Raw genomic sequence first — 20,547 nt, forward strand, 5'->3', positions numbered from 1 at the left:
CGGACTGTCCAAATCCAAATGTAGTTTAATCCGACAGCGGAAATTAATTATAATTTCGGACTGTCCAAATCTAAATGATGTTTAATCCGATTGCGAAAATTAATTATAATTACGGCCTTTCTGTTTTTGTTCAGTATTTAGTGAGAAACAAAGACAGAATGACTCTTGTGTCGACTTGTGTCGACTGTGTCTCCTAAAAGGAAAGCAGCCGCAACTTTGCCAGAAACAACGTAGTAGCCAATCAGCATTTTGCTCTTACGGAAGAGTAACGTATTGATTGGTTATCGCAGATTCCGTCCGCAGATGTATTACCAATCAGAAATGTTTTCTTCTTCGCACACGTCGTTGGCTGCGTTCGGGAAGGGCGCTATCAGCGCTATTGCGTCATTCTATCTTTGTTCTACATTTAATGAACAATAAAGATAGAATGATGCAACAGCGCTGATAGCGCGCTCTCCGAACGCAGCCGTTGTGACAATGAGTTTTTTAAAGATCAGAAACGTTCCGAGTTTTCTTTTATGACAAATCGGACATATTTCATTGTATATAATAATTATTTACATATAAAGTCTTGTTCTACATTCTAAGCGCAAGACGCAAACGCAAGTAGAAATCTCTAATGAAATTGACTTGATTTTAATCGCATTGATCAAATCAGTACCAATTGAGCAACCCATGATTGGTCAATTCCACGAGACCTGCTACTTGCAATTGCATCTTGCTCTAATGTAGAACAGGCTTAACAAGACCGTTTTTTTTTTTTGGAACACGCAAACCTGAAGAAGTCTCTAGCAATATTTTTTTTCACTCACTTTTACGTTTCACTTTTCGGCCATTTGAACTATGAAGGTGCTGTGAATCTTCATTGCAACATAAAAATACCGACTAACTTGTCTATGTTTATATAAGGTAGTTTCGTACGTTGCAGAATGCAGTTGATACTCGCTAAGATGTTACAACGAATTCGATTGGATGCGCACTAGCGCGTCCTCTTTCAGTGTGTAGTAAAATACTGGGTGCGTTCAAACAACTCAACGGTTGAGAGATCATCACTTATGATAGAACTATTCTTCAAAATCTATTGGGGTTCCAACAGTATGATCCAATCAGAAGTGATTATTTCTCAACCGTTGTGCAACTGTTGAGTTGTCTGAACGCACCCACTAACACTGAAATATTCTACTACACTTTGGGTGCGTTCAGACAACTCAACAGTTGCACAACGGTTGAAAGATAATGAGTGCGTTCAGACAACTCAACAGTTGCACAACGGTTGAGAGATAATCACTTCTGATTGGATCATACTTTTGGAACCGCTGCATATTTTGAAGAATAGTCCTATCATAAGTGATGATCTCTCAACCGTTGAATTATCTGAACGCACCCAATGGCCACGTTCAGCAGACTGAGCAGATCAGTGAACGCTTAGTGATTCTTTAATATGATTGAATCTTGCCTTTAGATCTTCGCTGGATCTAAGTGTAGAAACCAATCATATTGAAGAATCACTAAGCGCTTACTGATCTGCTCAGTCTGCTGAACATGGGGAATCACTTCTGATTGGATCATACTTTTGGAGTCCTATCATAAGTGATGATCTCTCAACCGTTGAGTTGTCTGAACGCACCCATTGAAAAAAGAGACGCACTAGCGCATCCAATCGAATTCGTCGTTGGTTAGTCAGCACTTGAGTGATTTATGAGTAATCTTGACTGATAATGTACTTATGTTTTTTTTTTGTTTTTGTAAGAACTTGTTACAATTGTTTAATAAAATGTCATTATATATGATCAATCAACTTATTGCGTATATTTATGATTGCGATGTAAATAGAACTGATGTAAAGAGAAGAAAACCACCCAAGTGTGGTCAGCCTAACCTTTTCTTACGTTAAACACACGTGGACACGTGGAAGCGTTCTATAGTTTGAAGTTTGTACATTGTTTGACGTGCGTACCGTCTGTACGCGCGTATCGATAGCTCGAAATAATTCAAGTTGCGTTTAAATAAATGCTAAAAAAAAAAAAACAAATAAAATGGCGCAAAGATTAAGCAACAAAGCGAAAATCAAATCGTTTTTCACTGTCACGGGTAGTGCAGTTGCTCTGTTCGGCGGTATTTCGCTGTATCAGAGCAACGAAAAGTTTTACAACGAAGTTGCAATACCGATGATGCATCTATTGGATCCGGAAACTGCTCACAATCTCGCGGTAAAAATTTTGAAATGGGGTCTCGTGCCGAGACAGAAAACCGAAGATCCCCGTACTCTTCGAACAAGTGTGTTCGGTTTCAACTTGACGAATCCCATTGGCATGGCCGCAGGATTTGACAAACAAGGAGAAGCGGTGGAGGGATTGCACAAGATTGGTTTCGGTTTTGTAGAAATAGGTAAACTGTTTTTTCTTTCAATTTGGTTTTTTTTTTTTGTTTTCATCAAATAACGCGATTAATTAATTTTTATCTTGTATTTATGTTGCAGGATCTGTGACACCTAAGCCTCAGAGTGGCAACGCCAAACCCAGAGTTTTCAGATTGCCGCAAGACAGAGCGGTCATAAACAGATACGGATTTAACAGCGACGGTCACGACGTTGTATGGAAACGTTTGAAAAAATTAAAAGAGAACAAACATTTTAATGGCATCGTCGGAATAAATTTGGGAAAGAACAAGGAGTCCAAGGACGCGGTTCGGGATTACATTGACGGTATAAAGAAATTTATGGACGTGGCGGATTACTTTGTAATCAACGTTTCCAGTCCCAACACGCCGGGATTAAGATCCCTTCAGAGCAAACAGAGTTTAAAACAATTACTGACAAGCGTCAATGAAGCGAGAGAGATGTTGGATAGCAAACAGCCGTTGCTCTTGAAACTGGCTCCGGATTTGTCGGATTCGGAACGGCAGGATGTGGCGGATGTGATTTTGCAAAAGAAGTCCAACGTGGACGGTTTGATTTTGTGCAACACGACAATTGCACGACCGAATTTAATCGATCCGAACAGAGAGGAAAGCGGAGGTCTCAGTGGCGCGCCTCTTACCGACATATCCACCGCTATGATTTCCGACATGTACAAAAGAACACGCGGCAGCATTCCGATCATCGGAGTGGGTGGTATATTTTCCGGCACTGATGTTTACGCTAAGATAAAAGCTGGTGCCTCTCTGGTGGAACTTTACACCTCATACATATACAACGGACCTCCGATAGTCAGCAAGATCAAAAGAGAATTGTGCGAAATACTCGAGGCTGATGGTTTTTCTTCTGTGAATGACGCAATCGGTCGAGATATTAAAAACAGATAAATATTTTCCTGTTAGAGACGCATCGTATGTAATATCTTTATGTATATACAATAATATATATATATATATATATACAAAAATAAATTTGTTGCAATATAGATATAAAAAAATGTGAATACATGCAATAATTTTGTATAAATAGTTTGTAAATAGTGTATTTATATTGTTAATTAAACAAAAATGTTGTTTTATTTACGCGTTTGTCTTGTGAATATTCCAGAAAACATTTTATGTAATCGAACAGTATTGTATATGTATAGCGCAAACACATAAATATGTCATGCGTTGATTATGTCACAATGTTGATTACAAATAGCTATTTGTCGTGACAATATTATCAAACTTGTTTTCCTTTTCAAGAGAATAATCGATTAAAAATAATTACTTTTTTGTGCAACATATGCGGTGGCGCGCGTATATCATAAAAGCGCGCGTTGCAGAATACATTAGAATATTTATTATTTACCGGAAAAAGAATATCCGATAATTATGCAAAACCTGATGTATCATTGTTAAAAAACAGAAACGAGATTTTATCTACGTGAACTGTGAAGCCGATTATTTATTTTATGAGTTTTTAATCGATCGTTGTGCGATTTCATGATTTTTTAGTCTTTTCACGTAAGCAATTCAGAAAAACTGCTATATAAGTAATTAGCAAGTAATTATTTATATCTTGCTGGATTATTCCGCGACTATTTTATTGCGAAATTAACATCAATCTCGTTAGCCGTGCGTGTTAAGCGGAACTGGCCGGTTTCAATTTTTGCGGCAAAGATTTCTAATGACGATGACCGTTGATTGGTGGCGTTGCCGTTGCGCGTGGCGAAGTCGCGGTTGTGCGCCGCACGTCTCATCATCCACCACGTCCTCGCGATACCCGTGAATCGGAACAGTCAGCTGTTAGTGTCAAGCGAACATCCTTAACCAAGAAATTGCGCGAATAATCGTCAACCTGGACGCCCGTGATCGGTCACGACGACGACGTGCGCGATCCGACGATCAGAGCTAGCTCGATTCGGCCACGACGGAGGTAGTTTGGGTTTCTCTGCGAGTTCTCATTGTGTCCGTGCTGTGGGGGAGTCACACGGGGTCGCCTCGTCACGCATGTACTTCTCATGTGTGCTGAACGAGTTTATCAGTTATCATCGACGCGCGATGTGCTCGTGAAAATCCTGGACTTGAAGGCGCGTCGTCGCGACGATATTTCTCTCTCTCTCTTTCTCTCTCTCTCTCTCTCTTTCTCTCGTGATTTCCGACGTTCAGTCCTGCCAGTTGCGACGTAATAATGCGTACAAATGATATATCCGCGAGTAAAGAAACAGCAATTTCGTCGAATTTTTCGCACCAACAGCAAAATTTCTCCCGTCGTGTTCTCCAGTCGCGTGCACACGACACGAAATCCATGATCTGTGTGTGACGAGAGAAAACACGTCAGTTTTCTGACGCACAAAATGTGAATTTCTTTCCAAAGAGGTTGAATACGATATTCGGTTCGGTATAAATTTTTTCACGCGGGGGTTGGTTTCCCCCTTACTTAGCGTTCCCGTAAACGCGACGCCACGTAATTGTGCTGATACGCGTGAAATTTAAAGACGCGATATAAAAACGCGTACGATTGTTCATTTCTCGATTCGAGCATTTTTGTGGTGTGTTGAAAGATGCAACAAGTTTCTTGCAAATCGATATTGTTGCAACTTATGGTTCTGTTAATTAAAAACTGTTTTGGACCAGAAAAAAAAAAAATCGTGCGCGTTTTAACGTTACGCGTGTGTGACGCAAATTGACTTTTACGACTCGTAAAATATTGTCTGCTTTATATTCATGGATATTTTTTTTGTCTCAACTAATACATATTGAGCGGACGTCGAAAGAAGAAAAAAATGGCATTCTCGATGAGATGTAATTTTTAATGATTGTTTGCGCGAAAAATTTGTGAGAGATAAAGGAGAGAAGTCCATCACGTTACGGACTTCGCTCGAACAAATATTGGAGATTGACATTGCTCTCGTACCTCCCATCGACTAATGTAATAATACATAATGCAAGATAAACAATTTCATTTCACAAAGATGAAGAAGCCGTCCGTCAAGAAGCAATTTCGTTTTTCAAGGTCGTAATTTTTTCGAAATGCGTGTCTCCAAAGAAACGAAGAGACACGGTCTCTTTGCCATGTGTGTCAAAATTTTGCACGCGCCATGTGACTTTGCGAATTGCAACATTGCGCGACTCGATTTGTACTTTATTTGTTGTGTGCCGCGGTGAAATCGTCGATGAAATCATCTTTGACTTGCGAATTGTTGCGTCTTCTTCGGCAAAAGATGTGCTAAAAGCACCATATAACTATAAGGAAGAAAAACATTTCAAAAAAAAAAAAAATTTTTTAAAAACGCAAATTAGTGAACGCGATACACACTGCGTCGCGTTTAAAAGATTAATGTTTATAGCTTCCAAAAACACATGATACTGTCTTTTGAAAACGAAATTCTTACAGTGTAGATATGTGTGTGTACACATACGATAAATCTATATTCGTAAAATGAGATATCTCACGTTTTTTTTTACTTTGCGCGAGCAATTCGTTTTTTTATTTTTTTTATTGAAAACTCGTTCGACTACTCTATAACGCGTGTACGTTTTCACATCGAACACATTTTCTTCTCTCTGATAAATATATATAATATGTACAATATATATATGTATATATATATATATATATATATATAATTGTGCACGTGTGGAAATTTGTAGTCCAAAATAACTCTAGACGGAACAATAATTCACTCGATTTATAACGCTTGGATTTTGTGTACTTGGAATGTTTTATTTTGGGTGACACATCTTGATACGCGTCTAAGTATAACGACGCACATCTCTCGTACGTCACTCGGTTTTGAGGAAAATTTGCAAAAAAAAAAAACATTTATCTCAGAAGCATTTTTTTGATTATCATTCTTAAGTCACTGGAATTTAACAAAGAACGCGGCGGAGGCGGCTGCAATGAATATTATTTGTTTTTTTGCATTCGCGCGCGCGTAATTTCAACCTTGGTGGAATTTCACTTTACCCCTTTTAATTAACAAATCCGACAATTTATATATTTAGACGAGACCAAAATATGTTTCATTCTCTTTATCTATACAGCTCGATTATATTTTATGGCGTAGAACAAACCAGCGGAACAGGTTTTGATGACCTTGCAAGATTTCAATTACTGTCATTCGTTCGTGTTAATAAAAATATTCTCTTTGTTTTTTTTTGAAGTGATTAAAATATAAATGGCAGGGAAGTTGAAACGTCCGAATGTTTTTGTTATTCGCGCAAAAAACAACTCGGCAGATTATTATTCTCGGAAGATTGGATTTTCGCAAATTTTTAGAATTTGTTTTTTTTTATAATGTACATTCTTGCAATATGTTTCAAACAAACAGCGTGTGTTACTTGTCCGAAGTGATCATCTGATCGTATTCGATAAGAAATGTGTTATACAATATTCTTCGAGCGAAAAATCTTATAAAATTTTTGGCTTTCTCGATGTGTTATGTAAATTGTTTTATCTGCGCATATAAAACAACTGAAGCACAAGGCAAAAAGTGCACGGTAGTAAATAGAATAATGTCGTAATTTATCAACGTTTGTGTTTGGTCAGCTGTGTATTGAGACTTTTTTCACTTCAACTTTTTGTTGTGCGCAATACATATCTCTGTTTTTTATATTCTTTTTTTCACAATCATCGAATATAAATTCGCACAAGTTTGGTTTTTACGACACGTTGCGCTGCGTATAACAATAAATAACGATATCTTTCGCGAAGAGAGACATAAATAGTGAGATATAAATTTATTGACTGAACTCTCGAAATTTACGCTATTGTCTGATTTTTTGATTACAGAATATATTGCATCGATCTTGCGAGCGGATCAAAGTATGATCCTGTAGCGGCTTGTGCAAGATCTCTCGATATCTCTCAGAATGTTCAAAGACAACGACAATGGAGCGGGAAGTTGCAACGCCGCGCCTTCCCGCCCTCGAAGGTTATTTCCTCGATTTTCTCTGCGAAGATTGTTGTATTCCAGTCCGATCATCGGCCGTCGCATCGCGAGAACGCCGAGCACAAACAACAAAAATTCAAAAAGTGCGCGAATTCATTAACATTAAATTAACATATATACATATGTTAACATTAAAGAATATAAATAATTGTTTTTATAAAAAATATATTTTCGCAGATAAAGATCAGACGAGTGGTAGAATGACGGACGTAGAAAAAGGCGAAGCCAGAGCCAGCAACGGCTCCAGTCACTTTCAGTTTCACAACATAGATCTACATCGTGCTTCCAGCAAAGGCTCTGTACTCTCTTCCGCGGGAAAGGTAAGCGAGATTTGAACTTATTTGTTTTTCTTCTTTTTTTTATATGGTTTTGAAAACCTTTGTCTTTTTTTATTTATTTTTTTATTTATTGACAATTGTGTCAATTTGTTTGTCTCAGAGTAACGAGAACGGGATGATGGAGTGCCCGTTGTGCTTGTCCGAGCTTCCAGCAGAATTCTTTCCTGTTGTTCAATCTTGCCATCATCGCAGCTGCTACGACTGTTTTCAACAATACTTGAAAATGGAAATCTCCGAGTCCAGAGTCAACATTGCTTGTCCCGAATGTTCGGAGCCGATGCATCCAAATGGTGTGTGTTGTTCTATTTTGGACGCTTCGTTTTGCAAAACAATTTTCATCAAGTGAAAGAGTGTGATTTTTATTTCTCTCTCAACAATTCTGTGCTCTTCCCCCTCGCAGATATTCGGATGATTTTGAACGATCAAACACAATTAGAGAAATACGAGGATTTTATGGTTCGAAGAGTGCTCGCTGTGGAACCCGATGCGAGATGGTGCCCCGCTCCGGATTGTAGTTTTGCTGTGATCGCTAGCGGTTGCGCCTCGTGTCCGAAATTACGCTGCGAACGACCAGGTTGCGATTCGTATTTTTGCTACCACTGCAAAGCGCGATGGCATCCGAATCAGACGTGCGACGCGGCTAGAGCACAACGATCGCAATATTACGAACGCAGCTCCTCTCTGAGTTTCAGCCAAAGTGATTCTCAACATAGTAAGTCGAACTGTTGCACTGTTAATTCGCGTCTATTTTCGTTCTGATGGCTGACAGCAACTTATATTATCTTCGACTTGTTTAATAGGAGACGATATAAAACCTTGTCCGAGATGTCAAGTATTGATTGTGAAAATGGACGATGGAAGCTGCAATCACATGACCTGTGCGGTTTGCGGCGCTGAGTTTTGCTGGCTCTGCATGAAGGAAATTAGTGATCTTCACTATCTCAGGTAACGAATGTTCAATTATGAATAAAAAAAAAAAATAGTAAGATGAATTTCCGCAACAATTTAAACTTTACATAAATGTTTTAATGTTACTATTTGTAGTCCTTCTGGCTGCACTTTTTGGGGAAAAAAGCCTTGGTCCAGAAAGAAGAAAATCCTTTGGCAGCTCGGAACTCTGGTAGGAGCACCGATTGGAATCGGTCTTGTAGCTGGTATTGCATTTCCTGCTATGATAATAGGTTGGTTTATATTAAAAAAACAAACATATGTACATTATTACATTATACAGCGCGCGCGCATATAAATATGTGTCGGAATTTCGCATTGAAAAATCACATGTCAATGTAAATTTATTTCTTTGTTTAAGGTATACCTGTTTGGGTAGGCCAGAAATTGTACACGAAATACGAAAAAGCCAACAAGCACAAAAGAAATGCCTTCATCGTTGGCGGAGTTGCTGCTTCGGTAAGTTTTATTTGTGAACGTTTTTTCTACACAATATATCATGGAAGTGTCAGTTTTTTTTTTTATTGAACCGGAATATATCTTAGTAGATAGCAAATTGAACAAATCAATATTTGAACCTGCGGTTCTTCTCTAAATATTACTGAATATTACTATCGCAACGAGATCTGTTTTTCTCTCGACGGTCTCAAATGTGCGTGACGTTACAGCCTTCGAAAAAACTTTTTTTTGAAATTTCTTTATTAATTTTTCAGTAAAATAAATTTTCGAATCTTATTTAAATATTCCAACGAAAAAAGTGACGCAATATTTGCTCCTAAAATCTACGTTTTGACTCTTATTTTATTGCCGTTTTATTATTCGTATAATTTCAAGCTTCTCTCTCGAGAGTCATTTGTATTTATATCTACTCGCTTATCAGATTAACGAAAAAAATACGTGTTGCTGTTCGCTTAATCCCCTTTATCAACTGTTTGAAGTGATTCTCACTATAACATTTCTGTAAAACTTGATACAAAATTTTCGAACTATTCAATATGATCGTAAAAGTGTCAGTTTTTAATATTTGCAAAATTAGAGTGTGATGTGTGTGTGTGTGTGTGTATACGTGCTTTATTTTATTAAGTTAAATTAAGCATAATTTGTTTCAAATATATTCTTTTATATCTTAAAACTTAACGTTCCACGTACGCGACGAATTTGAGTGAACGAATCGATTACGTGAATTTTGCACGTGCACTTACAGAAAAAAAAACAAATGGATGTATATATATTAAAAATAGGAACTTTGTTCGCTATTCGTGATAACATCGAAGTATATTTTTTTTTATCTATATAGTTTATACAGAGAAAATGGATAATACAATTGTATATAGCGTTTAACAAAACAGCGCGATCGCTGGAATAAATGTTGTCGGAAGAAGTTTATCACGGGACGTGTTTCGGGCAGATGGAACGTAATCGTTTTTTTTTTTTTTTTTATGTATATCTCGAAAATATTCTATATAACTTTGACGCATGCCCTATAACATCGATCACCAATCTAGTTGATTTCTAGAGTAATTGTGTATCACATCTATTTGCCTAAATCCCTCAACGACTTGGCACAGCGCACATTAAAGATGTTTGTCGGCAATTATCTGAGCAAAAAACCCAATTAAGAAAAATCATTGTTTGATAAGAGTAATCACTGTTCCTCCTCTCTCTCTCTCTCTCTCTAATGGTGCTTATCTTAGAAAAAAGATTCCGATTTTTATCTTACTTTTATCTTCGAGAACTTTCATCGAATTGGCAAGATGATGATTCTTGCACGATTTAGTCAATAATCATTTTTAACTTTTTCGATATAATATGTGTTAAAAGTTCACATTGATTTTTTTTTTTTTTTTTTTTTTATACCTAAGACATGTGTTTTACATATATCGTGCCGTTTAAAATATTTCGCGATCTCGATCAATTTTCTTATCTACGATATCTCGTCGCAAAGAGAAGAAAATCTAAGAGCACACAAGTTTTTCTAAACGTCCGCTATATTCTTCCGACGTGTTTCTTCGTAAATTTATATCTTCTTCGTCGTTCCTGTTTTTTTTTCGTGTCATTTGCCGGTGTCTAAAGCCTCCTTCGAATTGTGAGAACACAAAAAAGATTGCGTCTTCGAAAGCTACGAATGGGCTATCGGAGGTGTGGTGTGTGTTCTATTCCTCACGTGTGTTTCTTCGCTTCGAGTCACAGCCCGGATAGAAATATATTAAAATTATTCAGTGCATGCGCTAACATTAACGGTGGCAGCGGTAATTAATGATCGGCTCCATTCGTCGCGACGACGGACTCGTCTATTAGAACGCCGTCGTTGTAAAGATCCTCGAGCACGTCGATAAGTCGCTGCTCCGTAAGCGGATCGCCGAGTGCAACGTCCACCGATCCGATACAAAGTAAAAGCGCCAGCAATTGGGACTTTCTGTAGTCCTTGTCGAGATCTTCTCTGGTATAACCCAGGTCCTTGGGAATGTTTAGGCCGAGACGCGAGCACGTCCAGTTTAGCTTGTTCCAGTACGTGTCCAAGAGCGATTCGGTGTGCTTGCGCCGTAACTCGGTGGGCACCGAACTCACCAACAGCAATGCAACATCGTTCGTAGGTCGGCTGTAGGTGACCATCTGCCAATCGAGGATGTAGCACTCGGACGTTCCGGAAGTATCTCTGAACAGTAGATTATTGCTCCAGAAATCGGTGTGGGTTATCAGCGCTAACGGACCTTCCGGAGCGAGAAGCGCCGAGATTATGTCTTTGGTACGAGGTCGTAGAACCAGCAGCGTCTCGAGCACCGCCTCCAGTCCCGGTCTGGTTTCCAAGAAGTGCGCTAACTGCGGCAAACCGCGTTCCACCAGTTGTTGATAGGAATCGGTAGCTTTTGCCGTTTGGAAGAGAAACGGATAACGCTCGGACAGAGACTCTCCGTCCACGACTTTCATCGACAGCGAATGAGCGTGTATGCGCGCGATGGCGTCAAGCGCGACCGTCGCTTGGTCCAGTGTCAGTCCTTCCGAGAACTTGATGCTCTCGAATCGCGAGGCGCCCAGATCGTCCAATACCAATATAGATTCCGACGGTATAGGACTGTCGTCGGTACCACTTGCGGGACTGTAATGAGCGTGGTAACATTCCGGGACCGGTAGCACAATCGGTTCCTCCGGACTGGGTCCCAGTTGTCTCTGATTGAACGCCTTCAGATCTGGCATCACCTGATCGCACAAACGCGCCGACGTTCGTCAAGAATTTGTTCGAAGGAAGAAAGCAAAATATCACAAAAAAAATCCGAAATTAATTAATCCTATCTCGCTTACCTGTGTGTAAAATTTAATCTCGCGAAGATCGAATTGGCCTTCCGTGACGAAAAAGCGACTGAACGGATCTCTAGGTAGTTGCTTGATGATAACGGATAGTTTGTGCTTCTCCGACGGTTTGTCCGTCGGATCCGTCGTCGACCCAAGCAGATAACTTCCCGTCACGTTGGTGATCGCGCTCAACGCGCTCTCGCTGGTCGCGCATCCGGGACTCACGCAGAATTTCAATACCTCGACCTAAACAAATCATTTTACTCGATCGAACAATGAATCACTATGTAACTCGAAATTAATAATCAAATTAACACAGATACATCGCGCTGAGACATCAACACACGAATATCCACATGATCTGAAAAGGATTCTAACCGATCTTCCGTCGTGATATTTGGACAATATGCTCTCAAGCCAATCTTTCTGGACCTCCCAGTCCGAGATGATCTGCTCCTCCCCGCAGGAAGTGTCGGTCTCGTCGTCCAAGTCGGACATGACTCCTCCTGTGGCTCTCTTCCCTCACCAATCTGTCCTCCTCGTCTCTCCTATTTTTCTCTTTCTCGATCTCGAGCGTTGGCGCGACGCGTCGGCGATCCTCTCGCTCAACAACACAGTTAACAACCAGTTTCAAGCGGCCAGCGTTAACGAGGCATGTGCGCCGTCGAATGACAAACGCTACAGACTGCCACCGGAGGATAATATTATATTATACCCGCGTATCTGCTCAATTACCACACATACACACGCACGCACGCAACGCGTACGTGTGGCCGCCAGCGTGAAATCACCGTCGCTGAATGAGCCTTCCTCGTTACGTGTCGCTGCCTCTTCCCGGTTACGTCCGCCGATTCTGCGCCGATTCGCGAGAGACCACAGTTCGACGACCCAGCAGCATGAAAGGAAGGAGAAAGAGAAAGAGAGAGAGAGAGAGAAAGCGGCTACCCTCAATCGACACGCCCTCCGAGGAGCACCGACCGACCGACCGAGCGACGCGGACGCAGGCACTTCTCTTCCTCGACCTACGCGCCCTTAATCGCTACGGCGCGACGTGTAGATCTCACAAGCACTGACCGACGCGTTGCATGTTCCGTTGTAGCTCACCTTTGGGTGCTCGCCGAGTGCCTCGTCGGCAGCCGCAGGGTGGGACGTTCGCGCGGTACGCGCGCATGCCTACTCCCGATCAATATTCTTCCTTCTGCCCCTCCCGGATCTCCTCTCTCCACCCGCGCGTTCTCTCTGTCTCCTTTGACCATCCGTATCACACATCGTGTCACGACGCTGCTCCTTTCTAGAGTTCTCGCAGGAAATCTGAAAAAACAATCGCATCGGTTCTTCCGCAATACGTCCGTCCGTATCGCGCGAATGGAGAACCAACTTCGGTCGGATTTGAACACGTCGCGAATGTTCCATTCAGAATAAACGAGAGACGAGAGAGAAAACGATGTGTGTGTACACACACCAGCTAGATAATTTCGTTTCGCATGCGTGAAAACCCATGCAAGAGGCGAGCGCACATCGCGATATAGACGACGTCTCCCCCCCTCCTCTGCTCCCTTTCATTGATAAAATATTTGATAAAAATGTTAAAACTTGTAATCGCTTATAGATTGAACCTTGAAAAGCACAAAGCGGTTAATTTAGATAGATATTGGCACTCAGATAAGATATTGGATGCTTATCGATAGGTTTATCCGAGATAAAAAAACGTGCGCGACACCATTGTGTGTCAAAAATAATCATATTTCAAAATTGATTACTTCCTTTGCAAGACGATTGATTTATATAGTTTGTACCGAGAGAGCGTCACACAAGCGCGCGTTAAATTTTTATTATCGGACTCTTCCCTCGCGCCGTCCACAACTACGCCGTGGCCTTCGATGTATCTGACCGACGTTCCTATTTATATTACTTAACAGGTGTCAGCTACATTATTCAAAGCACAGAGAGAAGCCTTAAAGACGCTAATAACATTACTCCCCTTACAGACGCCGCTCTTTGATCGTAATTTTTTTTTTTTTTTTTTTATTGTGACGAGCGAGGCGTGACGAGGAGAGACGCACAAAGGGAAATGAGAGAACAAACCACAGAAACTTTATAATTCGCATGCTTTGTTTCAAATCGCAGATCTTAGTGTCACCAGTGCTGGCGGGATTCGCAGTGGGTATCGGCGTGCCCATTCTGCTGTTTTACGTTTACGGCGTGGTTCCGGTATCGCTCTGCCGAAACGGAGGCTGCGGAGTTTCCACCAGTGGAAGCGGAGTCAGATTCGACTTTGACGACGAAAACGATCTATTGGGAGCTCTAGGTGTACGCAACGGAGGTAAATTATATGTAGTAACTCGCGTGCTTACGAGTTCTCTCGTTCGAGATCGGTTTGTTGTTTTTCTTTTGTGCGCATATGCTATTGAAAAGTTGCGCAACGAACGGAATCGAATTTCCATTTGCGAGCTCGTCACACGTTTGCAGATGCGGCATCAATAGACGTCGCGAGTCACCGCGGCGGTAATCCATCGATAGGAGAGGCCTCGCTTTCATTAGGCAGCGGCAGTCAGTTGGAGAAATTAGGCCGGGAAAATGACCGCGAAAGCGCCAGTAATGTGGCTCTCGCTGGTACCAGTCTTGCGGGTAGTATAGCCTCCAGCGTACTTCCTGGAGGACAAAGGTATTGTTTGTTTTTTCTCAGTTTCGTCAATAAACGCGTTCTGATCTGATGCACATGACCTGTATGATCGCGTCTACGTACAGGTTGGAAGTCCAGGCTGATGTTACATCCACGCAACGCTTCAGTTTGTGCAGCGAAACCGCATCCGCGGCCACTAGTTTGTCAGAAAAATCCGTTAATGCTTCTATTGCTTTGGACGATGGCGCGGCTTCCACGAGAGCCTTGGCCGGCTCTGTTATTAATTTCAAGGTATTTTTATTTCACATATTTTTTCGATTATTATAATTATGTTGTACATCTCTCAAATATATTCATAAGATACTTTTTCGTTATTGTATTGTCTTATGTAGATGGATGGCAGTTCGATCAGCGGCGGTAGAAGTACCGAGGGAGAGCAGGCGGTCAGCTCCACGAACGGTGGTCACATGGACTCGGCTGGACAAGCTACTTCACTAAGCTCTCTGGAAGAAGTAGCACCCGGCTTAGCGAAACGTACTCGTCGCAAGCTCACGTTCGACCGTCAGTGCAGCGAGTCAAGCAGCTGGACGATGGGCGGAGGAGAGGACGGTGGATCCGAGCGTGTACGATTTGATGATCACGTCAGCGTGATCGAAGCGGATCAAGAGAGGGTGGTGGGTGGCAAGCTCGAAGCAATGAATAATAATCGTTCGGCGGGCGGACGCAAGCGAAACAAAGACTCCGAAGCGGAAGCGGATGTTCAAAAGATATCTAAGTACGAATTGCAGAATTAGTAAGTTAAAACTCCGACAGAACAAAGAGATTTACAAAATTTTATTCCCATGTGTGTGTGTGTGTGTGTGTGTGTGTTTGTTTAGAGATTCGAACGGTGAACCAAACGCCGAGAGTCCAGTGGATGACGCTTCGCGGGAGCGCGTCAACGTGGCAACTTTGAGAAATGTATTCTTTCACAGTACGTCGACAACGTCCACCGATCGCGAGAAACGATTGTCCGTGATAGAAGAACCGACACCGACCGTGACACAGACTTCCGACAATAGGATCTCCACACCTTGCGACGAGGGCCACAGTCGTATTAGTCCCGACAAGAATTTACATTGCTAGGAAAATTAAGACTGAGTGTCATTGATTTAACCGGTGTCCCTCGAAACATTACGATGTATAGATATATACATATTGGTGAGTGTGTATATATATATATAAATATATACATACATATATTAAAACTACAACTAACTGTTTAACGCGCGAATGAGAGCGCAAAGGTTTGTACATACACCCGCATACGCAACACAAACATTTCAAATCGGAGATAGAAACAGTCAGAGAAGATACGGCGAAGTAATTTTAATGACTGTGTGCATTTGCGCTGTGATTAATTGCATAAAAAAAAAAAAAAAAACGAACTAGAAGAGAGCGTACATACACACATTGTATAAATGTACTGGCCTCCAATTCGTTAGAAACATATATTGAAAGAGAAAGAAATTGCGCAAATTTTCCTTTAACGACGATATTTTGTGGAAAATTATTATACGTTGTTGTTATTAACAAAAAAAAACAAAACAAAAAGAAAAACAAAATTAATATTGATCTCTATTATCGAGATATTATCTCCCGACTCCTTTTGAGATCCGGTTTGTAACGAACAGGTGGACAATACGCAAGAGCTCACGAATTATTACAAAGATGAAAGTTTATCGCGGATTTTCACTGCATTTTATAAGTCGAATAACTGCTCATTGTTATTTCTTTAAGTATTACGCGTTGTCGTTACTCCATCGGCCAATATATGTATAAGGATATTTAAATATGGATATTTCCCCTAAGAAAGAAAAAAAAAACGTGTCTGTCCTTGCTGTGTAAAAATATATGTAATACAAGTAAAACGCGCAACTTTTACTTATATCAAATATATTTTGTCCTTTATATGGAGATTTATATATATATGAAAATTTGTTTTTTTTTTTTTATATTGAAGTAATATATTTTTTTGTGTAAAGTTTTTCTTAACTTTACATTTTTTTTTCAAAAACATGCGAACAATGAAAAATGTGAAAAAGATCTTATTGCAGATCTTGTGTTTAAACTTCTCTTTTTTTTTAAGCAGAAGTACTTGTTGTTAATCTTATATTATTATGTTGTAATTTATTTCGACTCTCTTCTATAAGTTTTAGTTTGGATATCCAGACCAGAAAAAAAACCCGAATTCTGAACTATGACGTAAACTGCCGCATGTTTTCATGTACGTGTGAATCTAGAGTTATATTAACATATATATATATTCATAATATATAACAGACGAAATTTTAAACAAATTGAAATTTTAAATTGGTATTTCGAATGTTGATGCACTCTCTTTATTTCTAAGATTGAAAAAAATTTCAACAAATTAATGGACTTTTTAATTTATTGCGTTTTAGGACTTTCAAGAAAAAAATTTATAAATTATTGCATTTTGTCGAAAATTTCTCACGCATATACGTATATAATACAATATTTTACGAACGTTTAAAATTACTACTTGTGTAAAGGAAAATTATAAAATGTATGAATACTCCTTGTTCACGATTTTTGTAATGCGCCTTGAAAAGAATTTTATATTAACACGTGCACAAATATCATACTATATTAAGTTACCATATTATAACATATTTTTTTATCTAAACTATCAATCGAGAAATAAAGACCTTAACAGCCAAAATACTAGATTGTATGTGCAAAAAATATATATATTTTTTTTAAACGTGTAAAATCAATACACATAGCAATTCGAATTATATTTTTTGTTTGAAATATATATATATATATACATAGAGATATGTGTGTTGTGTATAATTCTTTCTGAAATATACATCGCATGATGCGTAGAAAATCAAATTTATGCGTTTGGTTTTATTGATGAAACGATTAAAACAAAAACAAAAAAACAACCGCTAAAGAGAAAAGTTATTAAAAGTATATATTGTAAAAATAGAATAACACACAAATATTACCTAAGAAATATCTGTGACTTTCCGAAAAAAAAAATCTGCCTATAGCATTATGTTTATTATATATTATACACAGAAAAAACGCAAATATCAAATAGAAGTATCTCTTAGTACATATGTTGTTTAGAGTACTGGCATTTACAAATAATATATAAGAATAAATTACTTAGTTTGTCCGTACTTGCCTATCGTTAAAATATTTGTACAGCACACAGAAATATACCTTTTATGCACTGTTATTATCATTTTACACTGTCATTGTATAACAATTGTATATATTTCTCTGGGAGACAAAATAAACAGCTAAAAGAGACAGCAATATGAAATGGACTTACTGTGAATTATATACATCTATATAATCTAAAACACAAACGTTTATACTGTTGTATATACATCACTTTAAATCTAAATTTGACGCAAATCTTTGTCTTTCATATTGTAGTTTTAACTTTATATCATTTATATGTATAACTAATATAACAGTAAAATTAAAACGATAATGTGACGAGAGGTAAAGTTTTAATTTTACTGAAGTAAAATTAAAAGTTATAAACAAAGAGATAAATATATATATATGTATGTATTTGGTGTAATACAGTTTCATTGAAAAAAAAAACGGTATATTTTTGCATATATACAAATTCTATATTTGTTATAATCTATAATGATCGACTTAAAAATAAAGGAGATTTTTTGAATAATTCATCTACTTTAAGTTTGAACAATTCACTTTGTATAGGTTCGTTTAATTGGCAGAGTGGATTTTTTACTACATATTCCAGATATACCTAAAACGAAAAATACATCAATTATGCCAACCATACGCAAATTTGTCTGCTGCTCTTCTTGGTCAAAGCAAATACGAAAAGAACCTACTTCTCTGTACAATTGTTGCAACAATTCTCGAGCGCTCTGACTCGCGTTATCAGTGTTCAATACAAACTTGAGACCGGATGGTGTTTCAAAATAATGGAGTGTATATTTGCTAGTCTTGTAATACAAAAACCCTTCCTTGGGATCCAGTGGTGAGATTTTACTTACAAATGATTTTATGGAAAATAACATTCCATACATTAACTTTGCCTCCTTAAATCGTAAGCATTTTTATTATTGTGAAAAACTTTCTCGTTGAGAGTTTCGATAAGATCATATTTTCGCTTGTGTGTTTTATAGTACGAATTAAATATCTTTCATACATGCGCATCTGCTATTTTGTTATACGTTATTTAGTTTGGTTTTATAAAATTTATATAATACACATAATATCCTCCTATATATATAAATCTATACGCTTATAATAATAAAGAAATGTGTTTTGCTACTGTCATCACTGTATGTGAAAAATTACTCTATATAATTCTCTTCTTATTATTATTTTAAATTATTATATTACGTTACCTCTTCTCTTGTCATTCCTGATTTATTCAATCTGTTCCACTCAGTATAATACAGCAAAGTACCGGTTTTCGAAAAAATGTACAAGTTATGAATAGTCATGATTGTGTATACAGTATTCTATTTGTTCTATTAGAAAATTCTCATAAAGAACAAATGCTTCACTTTTCACTCCTTGTTTTGACGTTTTGACAACGATCACCGACGTTTCCTACAACACAGCTGTTTTCTTTGTTTTCGCACACTCTGATGTCAAGCCGACTAACTATCTTTCACTAACATACTTATCCTCGATTCCGTGATTCGAGTGTTTGCTAAAGTGGTTCTGATTTTTACCTGTTCTTCTACTAACTCTCTCTTAGTACGCTACCGCTCTCACTGATTTTTACCTGATTTTTTACTTTCATTGGCAGAGAGAAGCCTGAGAGCGACCAGACCCATAACAGAATGTGTAATCACTTTTCCGCCCCGTAAACTAGCGCATGTCCACATGGGTGGTACACATTGGAACTACGTAGCCAGTCCACGAGCGATATGTCGGTGCGATATGTCCACAGCGTGCGGTTCTATTCTGTGCTATGTGCACGAGTTTAAATGGTCACTTTCTTTAAGTGTGTGAGTATATTCGAGAGCGTAAATTTGATTTTTTTTTAAATTTAAAATGACCGATCTCGTGATGAGAAGATGAGGAAGGAAAACAGAAAAGGATAAGAAAAACCATTGCAACTTTTCGTACAACATAACTATGATATACCAGAAAAGATATGAAAGTCAAGAAAAGAATCTTATTTTAGCGAGCAACATCAGAATTCGTGGAGTGTAGTCAAATATCATCTCCTTTTACATCATTTGCTGCTCTGTGCTTTATAAATTTTATTTTATTTTTTTAAAACACTACAAATATATATATAAATACAAAATACACAAAAAACCATGTATTATACAAAGGTGTTTTAACGGTACACAAATATAATGTCAGAAAAATTGCAATTCCAAGAAATATAGCTTTTGAGCTTTTTTATTTAAAACTCTTTATCAGTGAGTTTTCTATTTCCAAGATTCATTTTACAATTTTTTTTTATACATTACAATAGAATACAATTCTATTACACATTTATTACATATAATATACAATATAATACAATATAATAACACACAATATTATATAATATAATATATATAAATAGTTATATATAATCCTACCTACCTACCTACCTATCTTAGACATCTGACATATTATCTTAAACGTTACTAGCCTTATTAATTAGGATTAAGGCTGCATAACAGCCTTGATCCTAATTTTACATTTTGATTTCTTCCTATTTATTCGGTCTACCATATCTCCTACCTACCCGGCCTAATATATTTTCTACAAACGCTTGTAGATACGCATCNCTACCTATTTACTTACCTACTTTGGAAAGTTTTAAAATCTATCAAATATTTTACGCGAGGGGCAGTTGTTTTAAAATTAAAAAGTAATTATTTTAAATTTATTTTAGTTTCCCGACCGAATTTTTATATTTTATTTGATTTAAAGAAAGTATGTACCCATCCGATAAAGCCTACCATGTATTTATAGA

At 38.3% G+C, this 20,547-nt stretch overlaps 4 protein-coding genes across 10 annotated transcripts; 2 read left to right on the top strand and 2 right to left on the bottom strand.

Annotated features, from left to right (window-relative positions):
* Window positions 1-1,670: 1,670 nt before the first annotated feature.
* Window positions 1,671-3,413, top strand: LOC109861675 (dihydroorotate dehydrogenase (quinone)). Its single transcript, XM_020441413.1, has 2 exons — window positions 1,671-2,388; window positions 2,480-3,413. Exons 1-2 carry the CDS (start codon window positions 2,037-2,039, stop codon window positions 3,301-3,303), a joined length of 1,176 nt encoding a protein of 391 aa, XP_020297002.1. The 5' UTR covers window positions 1,671-2,036; the 3' UTR covers window positions 3,304-3,413.
* A 723-nt stretch (window positions 3,414-4,136) lies between these two features.
* On the top strand, window positions 4,137-15,978 carry LOC109861673 (E3 ubiquitin-protein ligase RNF19A-like). 3 transcript variants are annotated; one of them, XM_020441408.1, is made up of 13 exons: window positions 4,137-4,336; window positions 7,196-7,438; window positions 7,533-7,675; window positions 7,794-7,983; window positions 8,094-8,405; window positions 8,494-8,638; window positions 8,738-8,874; window positions 9,003-9,100; window positions 14,060-14,255; window positions 14,402-14,597; window positions 14,681-14,846; window positions 14,948-15,330; window positions 15,434-15,978. In XM_020441408.1, exons 2-13 carry the CDS (start codon window positions 7,276-7,278, stop codon window positions 15,678-15,680), a joined length of 2,376 nt encoding a protein of 791 aa, XP_020296997.1. In that variant the 5' UTR covers window positions 4,137-4,336; window positions 7,196-7,275; the 3' UTR covers window positions 15,681-15,978. The 3 variants fall into 3 exon arrangements, with proteins under 3 accessions (XP_020296997.1, XP_020296999.1, XP_020296998.1); XM_020441410.1 differs by having other exon boundaries at window positions 4,183-4,205; XM_020441409.1 differs by lacking the exon at window positions 4,137-4,336 and adding an exon at window positions 4,426-5,205.
* Window positions 10,064-12,656, bottom strand: LOC109861674. The gene is made up of 3 exons (XM_020441411.1): window positions 12,311-12,656; window positions 11,942-12,178; window positions 10,064-11,839 (listed from the first exon to the last, which is right to left on the bottom strand). The coding sequence occupies exons 1-3, from the start codon at window positions 12,428-12,430 to the stop codon at window positions 10,895-10,897; spliced, it is 1,302 nt and encodes a 433-aa protein (XP_020297000.1). The 5' UTR covers window positions 12,431-12,656; the 3' UTR covers window positions 10,064-10,894.
* A 2,220-nt stretch (window positions 15,979-18,198) lies between the features above and the next one.
* On the bottom strand, window positions 18,199-19,402 carry LOC109861676 (trafficking protein particle complex subunit 1). 5 transcript variants are annotated; one of them, XM_020441417.1, is made up of 4 exons: window positions 19,301-19,402; window positions 18,968-19,175; window positions 18,446-18,655; window positions 18,199-18,357 (listed from the first exon to the last, which is right to left on the bottom strand). In XM_020441417.1, the coding sequence occupies exons 2-4, from the start codon at window positions 19,064-19,066 to the stop codon at window positions 18,229-18,231; spliced, it is 438 nt and encodes a 145-aa protein (XP_020297006.1). In that variant the 5' UTR covers window positions 19,067-19,175; window positions 19,301-19,402; the 3' UTR covers window positions 18,199-18,228. The 5 variants fall into 5 exon arrangements, with proteins under 5 accessions (XP_020297006.1, XP_020297004.1, XP_020297005.1 ...); XM_020441415.1 differs by having other exon boundaries at window positions 19,249-19,402; XM_020441416.1 differs by having other exon boundaries at window positions 18,968-19,278; window positions 19,354-19,395.
* Window positions 19,403-20,547: the final 1,145 nt, after the last annotated feature.

Source organism: Pseudomyrmex gracilis, unplaced genomic scaffold (genome assembly GCF_002006095.1).
Source record: "Pseudomyrmex gracilis isolate BER0280 unplaced genomic scaffold, ASM200609v1 scaffold_920, whole genome shotgun sequence".
Lineage (NCBI taxonomy): Eukaryota > Metazoa > Arthropoda > Insecta > Hymenoptera > Formicidae > Pseudomyrmex > Pseudomyrmex gracilis.